The following is a 24,805-nucleotide window of genomic DNA, read 5'->3' as shown; positions in this document are numbered from 1 at the left end:
TGGGTGATAAGCGCGGTGTCCACCGCCGCGTGGCAGCCTCCATGCGGCGGTGGACACCGCGCTTATCACCCACGCTGAACTCCTCTTCACGAATGTGCTTACTGAGGAAGGTCTACGGACCAAAAACGTTTTGTTGTTGTTATGCACATTAAATAAATCACACGTTGCAGCCAATCTTGGGAGTGCCTTGTATTCTTCTATTGACAAAAGGCCTTGGAACCTGAAGCGCACCCCTACATCTATTATCATCAGCACTGAGGAAGTGCCATTTACTTCTTGTTGAGGCAATTATCATTGTGACAAGGAGTAGGACCAGCGTGAATAAGGACAACTTTAACAAAATGAACGTTACTATCCCTGGGATCCACACAAGATTGCAAATCAGCTTTAAATCATCGCTTCAGCAGATAAATATTCTACATAAAATTGTAATAAACATTGTAATAAAAAAAATGTAAAAAAAATTATAAAAAAATATATATATTTTTTTTTGTAATTTTAAGATCATAACAGGTTATGTACAAGAGGAGGTTAGGTGTTTAGGACCATGGTTAGTATTGGGACTTCATTTAAGATGGCTTTTGAGCGCATGACCATCGGCAATCCCAGGTGCCCGTTCCTCCATAATGGTAAAAATGTCATCGCATTGGCTCTTTGTCTCCACGACACAAGTGCTGTGGAGACGGGCTGCACTGCTATCGACATCAACCAGAACAGGGAACTAGCCTTGACTGTGACTCTCGGCGGTTCATGCGCCACTAAAAAATTGCCATGGTCATGATGCAAGGCTTTAAGGCGATAGAGATGTTGGGGAGTTTTGTATTTTAGGAATACGTGATATTCACAGGGGTGGAGGAACATATATTAAGTTATACTAATGTTGCGGATGTACTATACTAACCCGTAGGGGTGGTGACATATGCTTGTTTCCATTATTGGAGATTCTATAGGTTATGTGCAAAATCTGACTATGTAATATGGATGACTGTGGTAGGTGTTTTGCATTATGTATTTCAATAACCGAAATTATTATATAGCGTCAGTGTGGAAACAATAAATGATGTTTGATCATTTCTAATAGAATATTATACTTATAACTTGCAGGTATTTCCGTTAAACATCTAGATGCCGCATTGGCCGCTGCAAGTATAGTTTAGTGGAAAACATATACTTATATTGTATTGAACTGCAGCCTGCGTTCTAATAATAGGAACAACTGTAAAGAGATGTTTTCCAGGGTAAGCGGGGCACACGCCCATAGTAATATACGTCATCCATTCTCAGGACATACTTGCGTGGTTGGGTTGACAGGAACTGGGCATTTGAACTGCAATATGGGTTCCATTAACAGGAACCTCCGTAATAGGTTGGTTCCGGGGAAAATTTGGTATACGCCCATCACAACATAAGACACTAATTCCCGTACTATTGTAATGTGGCACGGGGTGGTAGTCGTGGGCTAGGTATTTGTCTGCCGCACCCCGGCACGCTACATGAAAATGGAAGTCCTGGCTGGGTGTGTGGTGTTGCATTCTGGAGGCGATACGCCTTTGCAGGCTGCATGTTGCCAATGGTTTGGGCTGGCCAGGACCAGATGGTACACAGCTCATTGAGGGAGACCACAAGTTCATAAAAAATGTCATTTTACTGAACATAAACTTGTCAACACCAATGTACATTAGAAAGTGGACATAAATCTTCTTACATGTTTCAGTGTCACAGAGGAGCATACAACCTTCAGTTCAGTTGTTCCAACCTCCATAAGTCCTTTTCTTCCCTTCACTACCCAGCCTAGCACCACATCACAGTCCTTGGAAGACTTTCTCCTCCTCAAGCAGTTCCACGTCTTTTCCCTCTTAGAGAGATTTTGCCAATATGGCTGGACCGAGCTATAAGCTACTCAAGACGCCTCATGGACACCTGCTTAAGACACTCACGTCGTTCCTTGTCCCGCTCTGTCTTGCACCAGACTTGTCATTCTCTGTCATTCGTTCCTTCTTTTCCTCAGTCACACTATTCTATGTAATGGTCTCCCTCTTTTCTTGCCACCCATATCATGTGGCTCTGCTGCTCCTCAGACCTGACGTCTGTTCCTGTCACAGGCTGGGCCCTAACTGACGTTTCCACAGCAACCGTTTCTCTCCCTCAGCAGTAGCTCTTTCCCTATTGGCTAATCCTAGAATCCCAGCTGTCACCTGTCTGTCACCGGGCAGATTTAACTTTTCACCTGCACCTATAACACCAATAATACCTTATTAAGCATTATTCATTATATACTACATAACATTACACCTTATACCAATACACATACTGTACATTACATCTTCAATACTGCTACACCTCTACATAGTAACATTCTGTACTCTGCTACATCTTATACATTACAATATGCATAAATCTCTAATACATCCTTATAAAATACTATAAAGATTAATAAACACGTTTTAGAACCATGTTATGTCTTCTGGGAGGTTTCTTCTCACGGGGGCTCGACCACCCCCTTACACTATTTAAACCCCGCAATTAACCAAGCTCAGTATACTTTCCCTGTTGAAGAGGTGAAACACGCGTCGGGACGCTCGGGTGTAACACATATCAAGCAGTAAATTGGTTAGTAATTTAATGCAACCTTAATGATAATTATTAATTGATGTTGTTTACACTGATTTAATATTACTAAAGGGAGAAATATAGGATATATCTTATCAAGGACTTAGTGCAAACCAATCTATTGGTAGTTTAACTAATTAATTACTGGATGCACTATAGTTAAAAAGCTTTCCTGTATTTCATTACCTACATTGAGGCTTCATAACTACCATGCACAATCATTCTGTTTTGAATCTGTCTTGATTGTGATCTCGCCCATACTGTGCAGTGCTTGCCTGTATTTTAATTGTGTTTTAAAATTTATATGAATAAAATAAAAAAAACTTTTTTAATGAATTGGATCAATACCACTATTCCTTCGTTGAGTTTCTATGTAAATTGGGTGGTTTCTGTGATTATTCTCACATAGGTCGTGTGTAGTGACTTATGGATACAATTTTAAATTCATTTATAACCCACTTTTTAGAGGTTGTCCAAACGTGACATATTTTTGGCCTATGTGTGGGTCTCTTTATGTAATTGGTAGGGTTTTGTCCCCTTGGGCCCCCACTGGTAAGCTAATAGCTTCTCTTTCAGAGGGCAGAACATATCAACACATATACATTTCTTATATGCTTCCACCAGAATGGTTTTCAGCCGATTGTGGGGTAGAGTGTGTCAGAACTCCACTATTCTTATATTGATGACAAATCCCACAGATGGGCCATCAGCATGTCAGTCCTGGGCAACCTCTTTAAACCTACTTTATTACCCAATGATACATCAATTTAACAGGTGTAATTCCATATTAGAATTGAAAGAAAATTTAGAGTTAAAACCCCTGGAAAAGCTGCATTGGTGACTATTTTCAATGTGATACAATTGACACAGAATTAGGCAATGAAAAAAATAAGTAAATTTAATCTATATGGTTCAGTAGAGGTTTGGACCTCTTCTTGTAGTAATAGATGGAATTTAGTCATTAATTTTACCCTTTCATCACGACCGTTCCCATGTGGGGTAATAGAGAGGTTCAGGTCATGTGATATGATTATTGTGCCTATAGTAAGGGGCACTTTAAATTAAAAAATAATGGAATCATTCTCATGAAAATAATCATTCTTTTGCATCTTAAATAATCTTCGTAGACTAATAAACAGGCATCTTGAAGTGGTGTGACAGAATGAAGTAGTGTCTGCACCATGGGGATTTTTTAAGACTTAAACAGAAAAATGTTTCCAGGCCGCCATTGGTTTTAGTTTCTAAGAATTGGATTTTTTTTTCTTGGCAGACTTGGCATGTAGTTTCCGTTTGAATGTTACAACTTCCAAAATACTCCATGTTGTTAATTAATTTATGAAATCCATTACTGTAATTACAGAATTCTGCCTAAATCTGAATTGCATTCAGAATACGCTTCCAATAAAGAGGTATTTTTCCAATTTGTAAGGATGACAGCAACAGCATCCTGCAGCTCGGAGTTTACTGCCAGCCGCACAGTCATTGCTGAAGAATGTTAATAGATTCAATGTACAGTATGTGTAACATGTACGGAAACGATGGCCAGAAAATGCAATCACTTGGACTAGATGTTCTCTGGATACTGAAAGCAATGAAAATGATATTCTCATCTACTATATACTATATTTTCCCAACAACCTTTGCTTGTCATTATATTAGAATATTCATAATACAATATTGAGGCATACGGATATCATCAAAGGGGTTAGCAGTTTGGAATGCCCTCTATATAGATAGACACTCTAGCTGCCTTGCGTAACATGAAGGGCCATTATTTTGAACTGGGGAAATATATAGTCAGATGAGGATTCTCGGGCTATTTTCGCTGACATTGGGACATTGTATTTGGTTATGTATAATGATAGAGGGTAGCAGATCATAGTTGTTAATTTTGCTACTTTTTTATAGTATTTATAGGGATCAAATTCTATCATGATGACATAAACTGTCATAATATAAAACCATTAAAGAGAGATTACTATGTAATACATGCCTGTTATTTAGTACAAAAAAAGAAAAAGTAATGGTGCTAATAATAAAATACAAAGGAAATTTGTCATCTTTAACTTTATGCCTTTTAGAGATCATTTCATCTTCAACTTGCTTAACTGTTCACAATAACAGTATTTTTTTATCCAAGGGTGCTCCAACTTTTGCATATCACTGTACTATCTCTTTTCCATTTTTTAATGCTTATTTTTAAGACATTATCAATAAAAAGCTTAGAAACAAACAAATGGATGTACTCATTTTTGTATCGTTTTTATCCTACCTTAGTTGGAAGTAATCTACTCCTTCTTGACAGGGTTAAAAATAATGTGCCATTAGAAAATTAACTATTGTTTAAATCAGATTTTTATGCTAAATGTATTTTTTAAGACTTTTTTGATAATTATATTTTCATAATAAAATCTATATAAATAAACTTTGTGAATTAAATAATTTTAAATAATTAGCATCACTTATGGGATGTGAATGTGGAGCACAAGTACACTTCAGATTTAATCTGTCTGTGTGAACACAGTGCATGACATAGCGATCACTTTTCGACTATTTTACTCACAATTCTCATCCTGCATATAGACTTGTCTGATATTGTTTGATAGTTGTGAGCTATGATTGCATTGTTCATCATTTAAATGAGTATTTGCTTGTGTAAACAAAACCTAATGCTAAATTCATACTTTCTGTTCAGGAGAATTTTCAGCTATCATTATCAGTAAATAACACAGGATATGCCCTTAACAATCAGTGATTTCAGAGCTCACCTCCTCCAATTCCAAGCGCTGGCAGATAGGCGTCTTTACCTGCTCCCATTGACACACACGTGACATGATTACGTGGTGCTGATGGGCTGTCAGGATAGCCAGGCATCTGCTGATAACCCCTGTGTTTGTTATTACGATCCTCCTGTGAATGATGGCTGCCAGCCAGTGTTCATAGGAGATCTTTATTTCTGCTGTACAGAGCAGTGCTGATGATGATACACTGCTCTGTATAGCACAAGCAATCACATGGAAGGAGTAATAAATCTAGTAAAAAAAAAATAAAAAATATGAAAAATATAAAAAAACACAAAAGCTTAAATCAGCTCTTATTTTGCCCCATTAAAAATAAAACCATTAAAAAAATCAAATAGTTGGAGTCACTACATTCAGAAATTTATCAAACTATAAATATTTCTCTGCAAGAGAGCAGCATTTTGGTTAATAAAGGTATGGATTCACTTATGTTCTTATAACCTACGCACATATGTAATCATTTTAGGAGGTTAAAATGACTAAAATATGGAAGTTTAGAATATTTGTTGTCAAGTATAATTTTCAGAATTTTTCTCCTTAAGGCATAGCTATTATGGCTATATACTTGTTGTACACATAGTTGTATGCACATCAAAATATCTTCCAAAAAGATCACTGAAGCCTCTATTGTACTCCTGTACGCTTTCCATTTCACAAATGTTTTCTATACAAATGTGATCAAAATTTGAGATTTGTTTTTACTCTAGATGTAACCTGTGCACCACTACACAGAGATCACGTGTCACTGTACTAAAGAACAAGATGGCCTCCATGAAATGGTCTTTGTTATATACAAGAGCCCATGGGGGCATGTTTTCAACAAGTCTGTATTCAATAGAGTCATAATCTCTACATAACTTGGCACAGTGTTAGTCATGCTAAACTTTACATCATACAATCATGGCCAAAAGTGATGGCACGCTTCACCCTTGAAATTGTTCCAGAAAATGAATTTTTCACCCATAAAATTATTGCAATTACATTGTTTTTTTATACACATGTTTATTACCTTTGTGTGTATTAGAACCACAAAAAAAACACTGAGGAAAAAGAAGCAAATTCGACATAATTTTACATAAAAGTAAAAATGGACTGGACAAAATTGTTAGCACCCTCAACTTAATATTTGGTTACACCCTTTGGAATAAATAGTGTCCTATAACCATCAAAAAAGCTTCTTACACCTCTCAAGAGTAATTTTGGACCACTCTTTATTGCAAACTGCAACAGGTCTCTCATATTTGAAGGCTGCCTTCTCCCAACATGGATTTTTAGATCTCTCCACAGGTGTTCAATGGGATTAAGATCTGGACTCTTTGCTGGCCACTTCAGAATTCTACAGTACTTTGTTTCCATCCATTTCAAGATACTTCTTGAAGAATGTTTGGGGCCATTATCTTGCTGGAAGACCCATAAGCTAGGATGCAAACCCAGCTGTCTGACACTTGGCACAACATTGTAACCCAAAATTCTTTGGTAATCTTCAGATTTCATGATGCTGTAGTGGCTCCACTTCTAGGTTCGAACCGATGATCTCTGGTTTTTGGTGTGTTTCCCTCTTGGTTGGACCACAGCATGTTTTGTGTTGGTCCAACTGTTGAAGGATCTCTTGTCTTTCTTTACTAATGATCTGTCTTCATGTTTTATTTCTATTAAGGTGTGTATACTTTCTCATTTGGTTTGCCCAATCAGATTTAGGAAGGGGCTATTAATACTTTCTACTCACATGTCTCTAGATGAATACTTGTATGGAGTCCCAGCTCCTCGGATAAGGTTTTCTTTCTGAGACATTGCTATTCCATCTGGACTATCCTGCGTAGCAACCTTTCATCAATTTTTCTCTACTGTCCATGTCTGGGAAGATTAGCTACAGTGCCATGGGTTATAAACTTCTTTATTATGTTGTGCACCATGGAAAAAGGAACTTTAAGATCTCTCGAGATGGACTTGTAACCTTGAGATTGTTGATATTTTTTAACAATTTTGTTTCTCAAGTCCACAGACATTCCTCTTCTCTTTCTGTACTCTATGCTTAGTGTAGCACACACAGACACAAAATGCAAAGATTGAGTAAACCTGTCCCCTTCTTATCTGTTTTTTGGTGTGATTTTCATATTGCCCACACCTGTTGCTTGCCAAAGGTGAGTTTAAATGTTTGGAAAGGTTCCAACATTTTTTTCTGGCCCATTTTAGGGGTTTTGTGTGAAATTATGTCCAATCTGCCCTTTTTTCCATTTGTTTTTGTATTGTTCCAATACACACAAAGGAAATAAACAGGTGCATAACAAAACACGTGTAATTGCAAAGATTTTTTGGGAAAAATACTTTATTTTCTGAAACAATTTCAAGGGTGCTAACACTTTCAGCCATGATTGTTTATTAATATTATTCACTTAGAAGATAAAGATTATTTCATTATATTTAGTTCATGTAACATGAATAATAGACACTTGAAGGGGAGAGGAGATTGCACAAGGCCAGAACAGAGAAGATGAAGAGTGGAAATGTTAATAATGACAGATATGGAGAAGGAGCTTAATTACATCATATTCTGTACCTGTTCCAGGAGTTGGACACGGTTCACAAGGCTTACTCCAGGCTTTGCCGATATTATATGTACAGCAACACATCTTCTTAGTGACATTGAAAGGCAGTTCATTCTCACACATGGTTCCATTGTAAGTCCTGTAGCAATAGCTCTTCCTCATATCTGTAATAAAAGACAATACATTGTTGCATACATCATGGAAAGAAATTTTGCAGTTAAGAACAGTTCATCATAAACTTATCTTAAAATGCATCAGATAGCTATTTTTTAGCTACACTCTTCATTCCTGTAATTCCTTTGGCATATTTTAAGAATTTACATTCATACTTCTTAGGTCACAATACTTTTTGGTATCCACATTTACATAAAAATGAAATATAATCAAGTTGATATTATTAAATAGAAAATATAGTTAAAGCCATAGAAAAAGTTAACTACAGTCTATGTACTGTAGTTGGAGAAATTTATCATTAGTGTCCAAGGGCCCATAAAAGCACAAGGCAGCGTAAATTGTACCAAATGTATTAAAATTTGCTAGCATCTTGTAAGGACATACGACGATGAAAAAAAGGGGTGGGAGAATGCGATAAAAAATTGCATTCCACTTGGACCCATGTTTCTCTATGGGGCTGTTCCCATCTGCAATTTTTTTGTCAGCCCTAATCGGACTGAGAAAACAATCGCAGCATGCTGCGGGTGGAATCCGATCTCTATTCGCTCGCACCCATACAAGTCTATGGGTGGAGGTGGAACATTGCACTGCACTTGAATGACACCGGACTGCAGTGTGATAATCCCATCAGCTGATATAATGGATGAGATAGGGAGATTAATCCCTCCCTCTCCTCCACAGCTGTGATCAGATTGCAGGATTGGATCACAGTATAATGACACTCGGCTCACACTCGCAGCAGAGGGTCATTAGCATATCGCATCTGATGCTTTTGCCTTGCATGCCATACGCTAGTGTGGCCCCAACCTTAGACTCTTCCTACTACTGGTTTTATACATTTGTGTTTTACGGTCTGAGTATGGACCATGGTTTATGGGATAAGTGCTGGCCTTCATACTGAAACTCAACAGCCTCATGTATGTCTATGAGGTATTTTGTCCAGACCAGGAGACGACTACCAGTCTGCATATCGTAGTCTATACTTGTGAATCGGTCTTATACCACTTCATGGCTGGGGTACAAAAACATAAAAATGGTATACATTTTTCATTGATTGGAACATTTTAAAATTCATTGTACCCACACTACATTTTGTATGCTCCAAAAATTGGCAGATTTTCACCAATCCACCCACTATTTTTTCTCTTACTTTACTGGACATCTTCAGCGATTTCTGAGGGAAGCTTCTGATGAATAATTAGAATTAGATACAGGTTAAACACTTTCATCTCTGAACCTCAATCATTTCTTCATTTACATTGTAGTACATTCAGACAAGGAATGATTCCCAGCCACTTACCCATACATGTGTGCCCACCATTGATCTGCATGTACTCTGGGGGGCATATGCATGTAAAGTTCCCCAAAGTGTTGTAACATACTCCTGGACCACAGACTCCAGGATTGGTGACACATTCATCAATATCTAAAAGTTAATACAACAGAAAAAAATCTGTAAGATAATAAATGGACAATAAATGACAGGTTCTACACATAAATAAGCCCATGGAAATGCATTATTATTGATGTGCATTTCCAAATATTCATTCTGTGCTGAAATTGACATTTCATAAATATTATTTTAGCATTATTTATGTCTACAGTAATATTTTATTACAAACTATGTGTAATAAATAATCAATAAGATGTAAATGTTCCTTAAAGATTTTCTAAAGCCAATAATATAGATTTCCAGGTTTAACCTCTATATTCACTTACCTTCACATATACGAGTTTCCTCACTGAGGTAATAACCTTGTGGACAGTCACACTGGAAGCTTCCAAATGTATTTATACAATTACCACCTTGGCACAGACCTGGTAATTCTTGACACTCATCAATATCTAAGGTAATAAAATACATTTTGTTAAAAAAAATTTAAACACTGTTAGATTAACGTGTATAATAGTTATATCAATGCTTACCAGGGAATTTTCCAGATATAGAAAAAAGTAGTTTATTTAATCTTTCCACAAAGCGCTCCACTTTTGTCTAATGGTTATGCCTGATACTGCAGTTGATCCCTATGTAATGCATAGATTTGAACTGCAATACTAGACAATGCCTATGGATGAAAGTGGAGTTTTTTCCTGGAGAAAAAGTCCCTTTTTCTCATCACAAACAATACCTCTTTAAATCTTACAATAGTTTTCCCTCAATCAAAACTTAGCCTTGGAGAGCAGGGTCCTCTCTCCTTCTGTACCAGTCTGTGCCTCACCTATACCTTGTAGACTCTAAGCCCTCGTGGGCAGGGTCCTCTTTCCTCCTGTACCAGTCTGTGTCTCACCCATCCTCTCTGGACTGTGAGCCCTCGGGGGCAGGGTTCTCTCTCCTCCTGTACCAGTCTGTGCCTCACCCATCCTCTCTAGACTGTGAGCCCTCGGGGGCAGCGTCCTCTCTCCTCCTGTACCAGTCTGTGCCTCACCAATCCTCTCTAGACTGTGAGCCTTTGGGAGCAGGGTCCTCTCTCCTCTTTTACCAGTCTATGCCTCACCCATCCTCTCTAGACTGTGAGCCCTCAGGGGCAGGGCCCTCTCTCCTCCTGTACCAGTCTGTGCCTCACCCATCCACTCTAGACTGTGAGCCCTCGGGGGCAGGGTCCTCACTCATCCTATACCAGTCTGTGCCTCACCTATCCCTTGTAGACTGTGAGCCCTCGGGGGCAGGGCCCTCTCTCCTCCTGTACCAGTCTGTGCCTCACCCATCCTCTCTAGACTGTGAGCCATCTGGGAGAGGGCCCTCTCTCCCTCTGTACCTGTCTGTGCTTTGTACTGTATTGTTCATCATTATTGTACTTGTTTTTATAATGTATACCCTTTTCCACATGTAAAGTACCATGAAATAAATAGTGCTATAATAATAAATAATAATAACTATCAATGACTGCACCATTTAAAGGGGGCTCACAATACCCTATTCATGGATTGGTGGAGGTATTTGAAGGTAGGTGTTAGTTTTTCCCCACACTCAAAACCTTTCATATGCTATTCAATAATCTAATAACAATAGTCTTCTTCAATAATCATTTAATTTTCATAAACATTTCTGGTTGAATTACTTTTCAAAATATTTCTACATTGTTACTGATTAGCTGAAAGCACTTTGTACAGGAAGTAAACTGTTAAATAAGACCATTTATTTTCTCCTATTTCTATATTCTAGTTTTCTGAGTGTTCCATTGTACAGCAGAAGATTCTATTTGTACATTGTACAGCTTTATTCTGTGTTTTTGAAGAAAAAAAAAAAAAATTAAGTTATAACACATACTATATACTGACATTCCATGAGATTCGCTAAGCAATGATCAAGCACATGAAAAATAACTATGTAACCATCATATTTTTTGGATTATAAGATGCACTTTTTTCCTCAAAAAGCTCGGGGGAAAAATGAGGGTGCATCTTATAAGCCGAATATAGAATATAGGTTATCGGGGTGTGCGGGGGCGGTGTCATAGGAAGCCGGCGCAGCACGAGTGAGGCAATGCTGAGGGCCCTGGGTTGGGATGAGGAGGTGTCTCAGCCCCGCAAGGCAAGTGCCATTAATCTCCCGGCGATGAATGCCATGGAAAATTGCACCAGAGGTGGCGCATGCGCAGATTGAGATCTGCACATGCGCCTCCGATGCTATTTTCCAGAAGTCCATCACCGGGAGATTAATGGCACCTGCCCCACGCCTCCGAGGCACTCCCTCCTCCTAACCCAGGACAAAAGCTATGTCACACTGCATTTGCACCGTCTGGTAAGCTACATTCGGCTCCTAAGATGGGCGGCACGGTGGCTCAGTGGTTAGCACTGCAGTCTTGCAGCACTGAGGTCCTGGGTTCAAATCCCACCAAGGACACCATCTGCAAGGCGTTTGTATGTTCTCCCTGTGTTTGTGTGGGTTTCCTCCGAGTTCTTGGGTTTCCTCCGAGTTCTCCGGTTTCCTCCCACACTCCAAAAACATACTGATAGGGAACTTAGATTGTGAGCGCCAATGGGGACGGTGTTGCCAATGTATGTAAAGTGCTGTGGAATTAACAGCCCTATATAAATGAATAAATGATAAATAATGATGATAAGATGGACCATAAAACTACAAAACTGATCCCCATTATTACATTAAAAATATTTTTTTTTCTTATTTCTTCCTCTATAGATGTCTTTTATGAAATAAGGATTTTGGTGTGATAGATGTAAAGTATTAGGCTATGATGAGCTTTTGTTGAGTGTTTGATGTTGCAGCATTTCTGCACCTAATATGTATATTAGGTTATGTACGTTTATTTAAATGCATTTTTATTGACTTTTTTTTTTACACAATTTTTGTCTCTCATTGGAATGGCCTGCTTTAAATATACTGTAGCTGCTTTCTTTTACATCATGGTACTTGACTTTGACAAAACATTAAAAACATTATTGATACAGTCATGTGTTTTTTATGCATTTCCGCTATGTAAATACACTAAAAATGCATGTGGATTTTTTACCTGTGCAATTCTATAGGAAAAAATTATGCAGAAAACTCAGCATACCAGTGGATTTTTTGGATCATCTTTTCTTTTCACACACATGACATAAGTCTGAGAATCACAATCTAAAAAGTCTAATTAAGTTTCAGGCTATCAATCAGGCTGCATAGCATTTACCTATAGGATAAATGGTTAGAAAACGTAGGTATGGACCTCAAAGACTGCCTTTAGCAATATGGAGTACTGTACAGAACAATGGATGACAGCACTATAAGCTATCGATCTGCACACACACTACTTTACCTTCTTAATATGTGGAATAACTGGAATAACATGAATGTGAAATGCTGATCAATGCTATCAATAAAACTATCATCTTCTCTGCAACCTATGCAAGTGCTCTGTTTATCTGTACTATTTTATTAAAATCTTATCCTAAATCTTCATGCCATCAAATGTCAATAATCCAAACTATCTTCCTACTATTATTAATGACATATCATGTTATCAAATTCATCCCACTGGAACAACCCAAACCTCAGGATGTCCATATAGGGGGATGTAGGAAAACTTTAAAAAAGGTATATATTTTAATATGAGAAGACTTCAGATGCTTTCAGGTGGTTGAAAAATATTTCATTGTGCCATCATACTCATCATTATATAAATTGTAGGAACAGAAACCAAAGGAAGATAATTGGTTCCTGGTGGGTGGAGAGTTCTGGGGGACAGGAAGCGCATTTCCATAAGGAAGAGGAGAAGAAAGTGTAATTGGTTATAGGAATGGCAAAAGGTGTTAAACTGAATGTGCCACCAACTGTTAAGGTGGCTTTACACGCTACGATATCGTTAATGTTTTATCGTCGGGGTCACGTTGTTAGTGATGCACATTCGGTGTCATTAACGATATTGCAGCGTGTGACAGTTATGAGCGACCTTAAGCGACCTCAAAAATGGTGAAAATCGTTCACCATGGAGAGGTCGTCCCAAACTCAAAAATCGGTAATGGTTGTTTATCCATGTTGTTCATCGCTCATGCAGCAGCACACATCGCTGTGTGTGACACCGCAGGAGCGAGGACCGTCTCCTTACCTGCCACTGGCCGCAATGTGGAAGGAAGAAGGTGGGCGGGATGTTACGTCCCGCTCATCTCTGCCCCTCCGCTTTGATTGGCCGGCCACTTAGTGACATCGCGGTGACGTCGCGGTGATGCCGAACGGCCCTCCCCCTTGAGGGAGGGATTGTTTGGCAGTCATAGCGACGCCGCCGACCAGGTAAGTGCGTGTGACGCTGCCATAGCGATAATGTTTGCAGCGGCAGCGATCACACGATATCACATGGGCGACGGGGGCGGGTACTTACACGCTCGATATCGCTAGAAATTTGCTAGCAATATCGTAGCGTGTAAAGCCACCTTTAGAGACAGGCAGTGGTGTAATTTGGGTCAGTAGAGGTGCAGAGATGGAAAAAGACTAGTAGAAAGGTAGCAACAGCCCATATGTCTATTTGCATTAACCTCTAGGGTAGATTAACTAATCAGTTTGAGGTAAATAGAATTTGTCTCTAATTTAAAATAGAATTCAGATTCACCCAAACCTGAATCTTGTATGATTCTCTGTGTGCAAACATAGCAAAATGCTGGCCACCATCTTGCTACATTGTAGAGGACCAAGACCAGTTTAGATAAAAAAGTATAAGTGAACAGGATAGTCCAGCTCAAATGAACGTAATGATTCAGAGTGGATGCACACCAGAAAAACGTTGATCCACACGTTAACATAGCATTTTGTTGGTAAATATCTGATGTCCCGTGTACAAAAAGTTTTTAAGTAATAAAGGAGAAGTTGTTCATTTGAGCTGGACTATCCTGTTTCACGTATTCTATAACCAGGCCATGGCGGAGCCTATTTCCGAGCTCTGAACAAAAGGTGGATGACAGCATTGATGAACTGGATTTACTACTACTACTATAAAAAAAAAGTATACAATCTTCTGTTGGTTACTTCTGGCTCCTGTCTTTTCTGGTCTTATTGGCAGAGAACGTCCTCTTCCATAAGTACCTTCACTCTGTGCCAATGCTTCCCGTGATGAATAGACCTTTGGTGACACACTTTGTGACATTACAGCTTCAAGACATCCAGATGTATATCATTCAAGGCGCATTCAGCGCATGAAGCGCTGGCACAGGAGAAGCTACTGATCTGGAAAGAGCTAGTAGAGGACAGGACAAGGAGGTGTGTTGGTGAGACACGTGAGTACCAAGATGAGTGTACTATTTTGTTTTTCTAATCCCTACATTTATGATCTTCTGAGGTCTCGATAGAATTCAATTCGCTTGTAATAATTTTGATGCCAATCATATTTTCTAGTCAGATTCATGCGAACTGCCAAAGTAGAAATTCAGCAGATTCACTTTTCATTACTGTTCACATTTGACTTCATTTGATATTCCAGTTATAAAATACACACAGAATCTAGGGACAATTTCATTAGAAGTCAATTATTCATCTATTTCTTAAACGCGATTGGTCAATCTTTTTTTTTAATTAAAATCCTTACCTTCTAACAAAATAGTGATAGGGTTTGGTCTAAAACCTTCTCCGCCAGGGCATAATGTATTGTATTCAGCTGGAAACCAAAAACCGAGCTTTAGTATACAGATTAGTAATACAAGGTTAATGTAAATTAATCTTATCATTCTATGAATACTTCAATGACAACTGTCCTTCTGTCTAAGACCCCTTTCACACATCAGATTTTTTGCATCAGTCACAATCCATCTAAATGTGAAAAAACGAATCCAGCACTAGATCCGTATTTTTATCATTGGCTTGTATTAGCGACGGATTGCGACGGATGACCACCTGTTTCATCCGTCATATGACGGATATGTCAAAAATTGTCTGTGCGGCCGACGGAAGCAACGTCCAAAGCAATGTTTTTTATGAACGTCGCCGTCCGTCTTTTTTTTTAGAATGGGAGCCTATATGCGCAAAATTCGTTGCAATCCATCAAGTGATGGATTCTGGCCATGGACTCCATTTTTTGTAAATGAGCATGCCCAGAACGGATAAAAACCACTGTTAGGCTAGTACAATGGATCCGTTTTTTTCCAGGATCCATCGCATCAGTTGTACCACAATCTACGACGGATCCGTCGCATCAGTCACAAAATGGATTGTGACTGATGGAAAAAAACTGATGTGTGAAAGAGGCCTTAGACAAAGTTATATACTAAAACTCTATGCCTAATCAAAAGACATAAGAGGTCAAATTAACTCTGTCTACAGTAACAAAACACATACTTGTGAAAGCGATCTAAAAGAAAATATATCTTTGTCACCCATTGCAATTAATGGCAAAAAAATTTAAATTTTTCAGAACACTACAAGAAATGTCAACTTGGCATCGGCAGTAAAGACTAAATTTTTTTTAGACAGTTTCATAAATTTCCCTCTTTTTGTATAATAATGTAAATATAGTCAGTATTAACATATTGATAAAACATAATACCCCACAAATAAGCATGAGATCAGTTCTTACAGCTATTAACTGGTGGACAGATCTCACAAGGGTTTCCCCAAGCTCTTCCACGTGAGCAACAACATGAAGACCTGCTCACGCCAACACCAATCTCCGTACTACAAGAGATGGTTCCATCACCACGAGGTCCATGGTTCCGATAGCAATTACCCACTCTTGTGTCTGGGGGGAAATAGACAGGATGTTATTGTACAATTTATCAAGAATTACAGTGCTTATGGTGAATGAATGCTTTATAAGAGACAGCCTCCTTTTTACAGCTATTATTTGGCATCTACACTTTTTCAGGATTAGAACATTTTTTTTAGACACTATAGTGAATGAATAGATGTGATTGTCTACAAGTTCTACTTACTGTATGACTTGTTGGCCAACCGTAATGTATGAAAATACGAGTACAAATAATATTACTGTACTGTATTCGTCATAGTTTGGTTTCACTCCAGGTCAACTTCTGAACAATGTTCTCATTAAATTTTAAGCTTTCAAAGGATGCCAAATGCATCTGCTTCCATGCAGATTGAAACCAGTTACTATAAAAATTATGACATCTGGACTGGTCAAGAGATCAGTCATTAGAAGAGAATACTTCCAAATACAGAACTGGCAATCCAGAGAGACGCAGTTTAGGAAGACAAACAAATTGGCTACAGTATGATTCCTCAAGAGTTGGAAAGTTTTTGTCTGTCGTGGCATTGCAGAATGCCTGGTTAAACAAAAGCAGGTGTGCATAGTTTCTTTTTATAGAAACAACAATTTTATATTTTTTTCTTTTAGTTTTACTAGATATGACGAATACAATTCATATTCTGTATTACATTTACAATTATGGGAAAGAGGGCTTCATTCACACTTGCGTATTACAGAAGGCTTAGACTACACTTCTATTTATATGTAACTTCTGACTGTCCCAACTGTTCAGAAATGATCCATAATGCAAAGGACAACATTTACCATTCAGTTTATGACTAATATTGTTGGAAAATGTAGTTTCAAAAAATAAATCTCATTAAAGCAGGTCTTCAAGAACAATATATTGCCCCTCTGCAGTCTAGATCTCATCATGAGGCTGGAGTCACACTTGCGTGTGACTCGTGTGAGCATCGGATCGCACTGCCTGGATCGGCTGGCTTCTCTTCTGCCAGGAGCAGCTCCGCTATATATATTTCTATGACCCGCTCTTGTCAGGAGAGCTGCGGCTGGTCCGGCCAGTGCGATCCGATACTCGCACAAGTCACACACAAGTGTGACCCTGGCCTAATACACAGTTCCTCCTGCGCTGGAGTTGGAAGTGGATCCACTTTCCTCCTGGGCCCCTGTGCAGCTGCACAGGATGCACCAACGGTATCTCTGCTCCTGGATCCAAAATTTGCAATCTTTGTTTTCTTGTGATATAACAATGAATAAGGAAAAAAATGAGGCTATAGGCAAGCTTTAAATTACTTACATCCTTATTTATCAAAGGGAAAACAAATATATTAAAGGGAACCTGTCATCAGAAATTTTGCACTAAACCTACAAGATTCCCCCTCTGCAGCTCCTGGGCTGCATTCTAGCAAGGTTCCTATTGTTCTTGTGCCCCCTTTCAGGCCAAAATACAGACTTTATAAAAGTGGTACCTTTTTGTATTCAAATCTTGATAATGGTACACGGGGGCGGGCTCTCTGGTGTCCGTTAGTCTGCCTCCTGCTGCTTTAGGCCGTCCCCCATCGCACAATTTCATACCTCAGGAGGCTGCCCAGTGCGTCCGAGGTCTCGCGCATGCGCCGTGCCACTCTAGCCGGATTTGATTTTACATGTTTTTTTTACTATGTACATCGGTAGCTCCTCTCCGCGTCTCCTCCTGATTGCTGGTGTCCTCCTCCGCTCCTCCCATCTATTTCCTGATCCAGGGCAAGATGGGAAAGAGGTGATGTGAGGTAAGCTGGCCAGCACTTGCGCAGAACGGTGGAGGCGGCGGTGAAAGCGCGAGCACGAGATTATGGACGGGCACTTGATGAAAATCACAGCGCCGCCCATAATCTCTTGCCTGCGCAACACGTCACCAGCGGTCACACTGTGCACATTGCACAGTCCCACTAGAGTGGCACGGCGAATGCGCGAGACCTCGGACGCACTGGGCGGCCTCCTGAGGTATGAAATTGCGCGATGGGGGACAGCATAAAGAGGCAGGAGGCAGACTAACGGACACCAGAGAGCCCGCCCCCGTGTACCATTATCAAGATTTGAATACAAAAAGGTACCACTTTATAAAGTCTTAATTTTGGTCTGAAAGGGGGCACAAGAACAATAGGAACCTTGCTAGAATGCAGCCCAGGAGCTGCAAAGGGGGAATCTTTTAGGTTTAGTGCAAAATTTCTGATGACAGGTTCCCTTTAAAGGTACACTGCACACTAGTAGCATAGATGTATAACTGTTCGTATGAGGCATAAAAAGAAAAGTAAGGCAATAGTAAGTGCACTAGGTATTATTAAGAGACATGCATCTATTAATAAGCTCTGTTTAATTTTTGACAATTATTAGTGATGAGTGAGCACTACCATGCTCAGGTGCTCAGTTCTCGTAGCAAGCAGTCGGACGCTTAGATGGGTGCGATTTGAGTACTCGAGTATAATGGACGTCAATGAGGAACTCAAGGATATTTCAAGAAGATTTCCCTGAATAATGCTCGAGGTCTCCATTGACTTCTATTATATTTAGGTATTCGAGTCACACCCATCCAAGCAGTCGACTGCTGACTGCTTGTTATGACTACCAAGCACACAAGCATGCTCCCTCATCACTAGTAATTATTAATACCCAGTTCATGCCTTACATATTATATAATTCATTATATTATCTCTTTGCTATGCAGCATTGAGATAAAAGTTAAATGAAAGTAGTACCAATATTTTCAGCTGTCATGTATGAAGTCCTGTCCTTGACATGAATGCTAAATGTGCCACCAAATGGGCCTATAGTTTCTTTCAAATAATGTGTTATAACTTTCATGCAGAGATATTAGGGTATTCTATTGTCAATTTTAACTATTCTCTAAAAATGCAAATGAAATCCTACAAGTAAGCTTTACAGTTCCTCTGGCAATTCCACATGTCTTCATGGCCTCATCTTACCTACACAGCCCACACCAGTGGGGTTAAGCTGAAAGTCGGGTGGACAGTTACATTCATATCTTCCAGGAGTGTTAACACAGAAACCATTAACACAGTTGATTGGATCTGCACATTCATCTACATCTGCAAAAAAACAATGACTGATAAAGATATATAATATTGCATTAAAAAAATAATATTACTGTATATATCTGTTTTTTTCGCTAATTTTGTAGAGTCTAATAAATTGACAGTTTCTAAGGGTTTTTGCAAGGACGAAAACATTTGACCTTACCTTTTGAGCCATTTGCTCTTTTTTATTACACTATCTGTTTGTAGGTCACAGCACAGCATCTGTGCATCCAACGAAGCCCTGGCTGGCTCCACGTCACTGGAGCCGGCCCTAGTAGCTTCAGATTCCTAAGATCTAAAGTTTTGTGTATCGGCAGTCCTGTGTGCAACTCAAATTATGTAATCAGTGGCTTTGTGCTTACTAAGTCTCTGTATTTACATATCTAAATGCCTAAAACTTTTTGATGTTTTTTCGGGCTTGGATTTTTTTTAAGCTTCTTTGTTTTGGTAGCTCTGTGGCTCACGTATCATGTGTTTCTGTGATATTATGAATATCTTTGACATCTGATGTATTCTTAACCCAAACATCCTTGGCGTTATGTCTCCACTTCAATATTGTGAATATTCATTTATCAATATGTTGATCAATAATACCTTTTTTATAACAAACCATTAGGTTATTTTTTAAAACTATAATTGAAATTTATAATAATATGAAAACATAATACATTGCAGTCTCCTGTAAATATGCCATAAATTGATAGTAAACATGAATCCCATCCATGGAACCCTTATCTATCATAATAAGGGGATTGTGATATGCACCCAGGGGAGTAACGACCACGGTTGCAGAGATCAGCACTGCGACCAGGCCCGGGGGTACAGGAACCCCCCGGCTCCTGATTCAGATGGGTGTGTGTCCACGGGCACGTATCCAGCTGAAATACATCACAGTACAGACACCCGTCGGGTCCCTACTGTGATGTGCAGCCGCCGATTAAAGCCATTAATATTTACTGCTCCCCATGCACACAATCTACGGCATGGAGAGCGGAGAATATGCTGAAAGCTGCTGTAAGTGGCCACGCATAACAAGGATGTCATGTGCTGTGCAACAGTGGTCAGTTTCCGGCATGCCAGCGTTGTAGGAGGAGGCCCGGGGAGCACAGGAAACGTGAGTACAATCATTTATTACTTTTTTTACTGTATGCGGCATGGTGAGGTGTTATATCCCAGGATGGGGTCAGCTATATACCAGGATAGGGTGATATATACCACAATGAGGTGGCTATATACTAGGATGAGGGGCAAAATTCAAGGATGGGTGCTATATACCAGTATGAGGTGGCTAAATACCAGTATGAGGTGGCTGTATACCAGGATGGGGCGCTATATACCAGGATGAGGTGGCTATATACCAGCATGAAGTGACTATATACCAGGATGAGGGGGCTAAATTAAAGGATAGGGCACTATACACTATAATGGTGGGGTTATATATCAGGATGGGGGGCTATATATCAGGATAGGGACATGCTTGGGACATATTCCAGAATGGGGACATGATGTGAGTATATATACTAGGATGGGACCGTAATGGGAGCATATATACCAGGATAGGGCCATGATTGGAACACATATACCAGGATGGGGCCATGATGGGAGCATATATACTAGGATGGGGCCATGATGCGAACATATATACCAGGATGGGGCCATGATGGGAACATATATATCAAGATGGGGCCATATATACTAGGAAGGGGGCCACGATGGGGTCATATATACTAGGATGGGGACATATATACCAGGATGGGCCATGATGGGGACGTATATACTAGGATGGGGCCATATATCCCAGGCTGTATCAATGATTTAGAGTCATACAGCAAGATGGGGCTATGATGGGGAAATATATACCAGGATATAGGCATGATGGGAGTCATACACCAGAATGGGACCATGATGACATCATGATGGAGATATACATACCAGGATGGGACCATATATACCAGGATATAGCCATGATGAAGTCATACACCAAGATGGGGCCATGATTTGTACATATACCAGGATGGGTCCATGATGTGGGCATATTTACCAGGATGGGGGACATAGTACAGGATGGGAGACATTACTACAAAATGAAGGGGGGGGCAACTTGTATGTATTTATAGAATTTAGAAAGCTATAATGGCCCATACATCTGAAGAACACATGGGGGGCCCAGGCTCAAACTCTGCATCAGGGCTCATCAGATTCTAGTTACAGCACTGTGTGCACCCTATAAGTGGAGTGATGGTTAGGATTCCTACTCATTTGTATGTGAATTTTGACTGTCTCTTCTGTGAAAGCAGTATGTGATTGGACTGGAGTGGAGATATATTAATTGATTGGACTCACACCTACTATACATCTATTTCATAACTTGTAGGCACAGTATAAATGTACAAGATGAAAATACAGTTTAAAGAAAAAGGCCACATTGGTTAGCTATGTTAGCTATGTAGTGGTTCCATAATTCTTCATGTCCCAACAGGAGTTTTGGGAAATTTAATGAAAATACTCAAATGGACATTAGGCAAAAAAAGGCATGCAACTTTCTAAAAACATTTATTCCTCAGGTACTACTTTACTGTCTGACGCTGGATACATCCTATATTTTTTAATTCTGTAGCTTGGTTAAATGGGAATACTAAAGTAGAACAATTATGAAGACTAGCTGGTGTTAAAACATACTATATGTGTTAAAAGATATAATAGCTGCAGGGAAAAATAGGAATGTACTGGCTATAGTCTATAGAAAACTAGGAGTCATATAACTAATTAAATAAGCTTTATCTCAGCCCTCAAAGTTGAACTATTACGTATGATACATACCTGTGCAATTTCCTCCTGAACGGTCTAATTCATAACCATCATCGCAGACACACTGAAACATCCCGGGGAGATTCCGACAGGTTCCAAATACACAAATATTCTCAAAATAACACTCGTTAATGTCTAAAAGAAGAAAAAGAAAATTATTACATTTGTGCCACTAGGGGCATTATCATGTAAACATTTATTAAAAAATGTAATTGAGTCTGTAAAGCATTAGACATTGTCTAGTCTAGGTTGTCTAGGTTGTGATTATTTATTCCATTTCAGATCACCACCAATTTCAGAGAACAAGATCCTAAGTATCTAATCTCCCTGTTTTGCTATAGTACCCAACCTGTTGTATGTTCCACAAAAGTAGCTATTGACACAGAAATCTATTCTAGTGAAAAGGATGTGAACATAAGATTTATGACTTAAAAAATAACTAAGTTTGAAAAATTACTTTAGTGATCTGATGGAATTTGTTGTTCATTCTAAATGAATATAGTTAACCAAGAAGGATCAGATGTTACTCTACCGACTGCAGCCCAGGTTTATGTTCTATCAAGCTTTTCATATAATTTGAATTTAACAAGGTCAATCCAAATGTTAAGTAGTTGAAATAAAACAAAAAGTTGTGGACTTACCTTGGCAGGATTTAGTGTCTGGAGCTGGAGAGAAGCCCATCTCACATTCACATCGGAACGAGCTGGGGATATTCAAACATTGTCCATTCTCACACAGATTAACATTTTCCGCACACTCATCAACATCTGTATGTGACAAGAAGAAATGGTGACTTGCTACATTCTGACCTCAAAGCTGTTTAATAATAAAGGACATTTTTCTTTCTGTTTTCAACAAGAAGATTAAGGAAAATGGCTAGTCATCAGACACCATGATCTGAAACACAACACCTCTCATTATTTTGCTAAATTGTATAGCTTTACATACGTATAGTAAATCTGATCTTCAATAACAATTTCTCTTTGGCAGCCTATTTGGCTCTGGCTTTACATAAGGTAAGGCAGTATAGCAGTTTAGTCTTTCATTTAAAGTGGTCATTCTTTGAGAGATATCTGGAAAAGTTCTTTATGTACATTAAAGGGGTTGTCCACTATAAGTACACTCCCTTCTAATTCAACATGTTTGCCCCAGGTAAAATAATAAACACTATACTCACCTCTCATACCACCGCTGTTCCAGTGGTGTCATGGCTCATGGTACAAGTGCTCACGTGACCCACAGCACCACGCAAACCCCGCGTCCAATCAGCTCCCCGCCTTGGGACAAAACGAGTTAATCAGCAGGAAGTGAATGCTGTCGCAGCACTCACTTGGTATTGATTGTTCATTTGGTCCGTAGATGTGAAGACAGAAGCCAACACTGATTGGACAGAAGGCTTATGTGAGCACCCGCCCTTGAAACCTCGGCACCACTGGATTGGCTCTGGAACAGGAGGTGAGTTAAGTCTTTATTATTTTACCTGGGGCAAACATGTTGAATTAGTAGGGGTTATCCAAGTAGTGGACAACTCCTAGAAAATAAAAGTGACAATTCTACAGTGATTAAATTAATGGACAATTTTGTACCTTGTACATTTAACCTTGCCTTTTGCTATCTGGATATAATAATCATGTAAGATATTTAATATTGACTGATAATATTAGTGTAATTATGATAATTTGGTTGTATTAACTTAATTAAATTAATAATGGTACACAAGTGAAATGCTTGAGATTTACAAATGACTCCAAACTCTATGGAAGAGATATTTGGCCCCATACTATGGAGGTTATAGCTAGGAACTGTATGGTAAAGCAATTTGTACATTGAATCACCAAACACTATGAGGTGCCAACACACTGTAAAGAATAAAGCTGCAGCCATTGTAAGACTACACTGATCTACATTTGGAAAAAAAATTCTGCTGACCTAAGTATTATTGCTGAATTTACCCAATTGAAAGGTGCTGCTCAAACAGTAAGGTTCAGTGTTCATACAGAACACTGAATTTTAAAAATATCAGTTTTCGAGTTCGGGTGCTTTATATATGAAAACCACTGGCGGAAGCATAACTGTGTTTGGGTACGCATGATACTTGGCCCACTTGCAGTGTTAGAATGCTTCCCATTGGGGGTAAAAACAGCGTTATCGGATCTTGTGTGTACAAACAAAAGAAAAAAAGCGCTCCCTCCCCACAGAAGTATTTTGTTCATGGCTGGCTTTACGTAGGCGGAGAGGCAAACTGTCCAATCAGTGACTTCCAATGAAGTTCAGATCATGTCTGGGTCCAGAACTGAACTTTAGGCCTGAAACACACATCCGTTAAACACGTGCGTGTTTGTCCCGTTTCCGTATGTACCGGAGACATGGACAAACATGCACCAATGTTAATCTATCGAGGTCACACGTGCATGATTCCATAAGGTCCGTGTGTCCGTGTCCGTGATCCGTATGTGTTTCCGTTTTGCACGGAAGCATGTCCGTTTTCAGCACGGTACACGCACACACGGACCCCATGAAAGTCAATGGGTATGTGCGCACAATAACATGACACGGATGCATCTCTGTATGCTCCATGTACGTTTTGTGCTTTTTTGTAGCGATGTCGGCTATTCTTTCTTTTCTGTCTATGTCGGTCAATCTCC

The 24,805-nt window shown here is 39.3% G+C and overlaps 1 protein-coding gene across 1 annotated transcript in view; it reads right to left on the bottom strand.

Annotated features, from left to right (window-relative positions):
* FBN2 (fibrillin 2) overlaps positions 1 to 24,805 on the bottom strand; it is a 415,749-nt gene that overhangs the window by 104,558 nt on the left and 286,386 nt on the right. The window contains exons 34-41 of the mRNA XM_075324675.1: positions 22,802 to 22,927; positions 22,173 to 22,295; positions 19,242 to 19,364; positions 16,129 to 16,290; positions 15,145 to 15,213; positions 9,851 to 9,976; positions 9,432 to 9,557; positions 7,969 to 8,121 (exon numbers count right to left, since the gene is read on the bottom strand). Of these exons, the coding sequence (XP_075180790.1) occupies positions 7,969 to 8,121; positions 9,432 to 9,557; positions 9,851 to 9,976; positions 15,145 to 15,213; positions 16,129 to 16,290; positions 19,242 to 19,364; positions 22,173 to 22,295; positions 22,802 to 22,927 (1,008 nt within the window). The remainder of the gene's footprint in view (positions 1 to 7,968; positions 8,122 to 9,431; positions 9,558 to 9,850; positions 9,977 to 15,144; positions 15,214 to 16,128; positions 16,291 to 19,241; positions 19,365 to 22,172; positions 22,296 to 22,801; positions 22,928 to 24,805) is intronic.

This window comes from Anomaloglossus baeobatrachus, chromosome 1 (assembly GCF_048569485.1).
Source record: "Anomaloglossus baeobatrachus isolate aAnoBae1 chromosome 1, aAnoBae1.hap1, whole genome shotgun sequence".
Taxonomy (NCBI): Eukaryota; Metazoa; Chordata; class Amphibia; order Anura; family Aromobatidae; genus Anomaloglossus; species Anomaloglossus baeobatrachus.
This window is presented reverse-complemented; position numbering and strand designations above follow the sequence as displayed.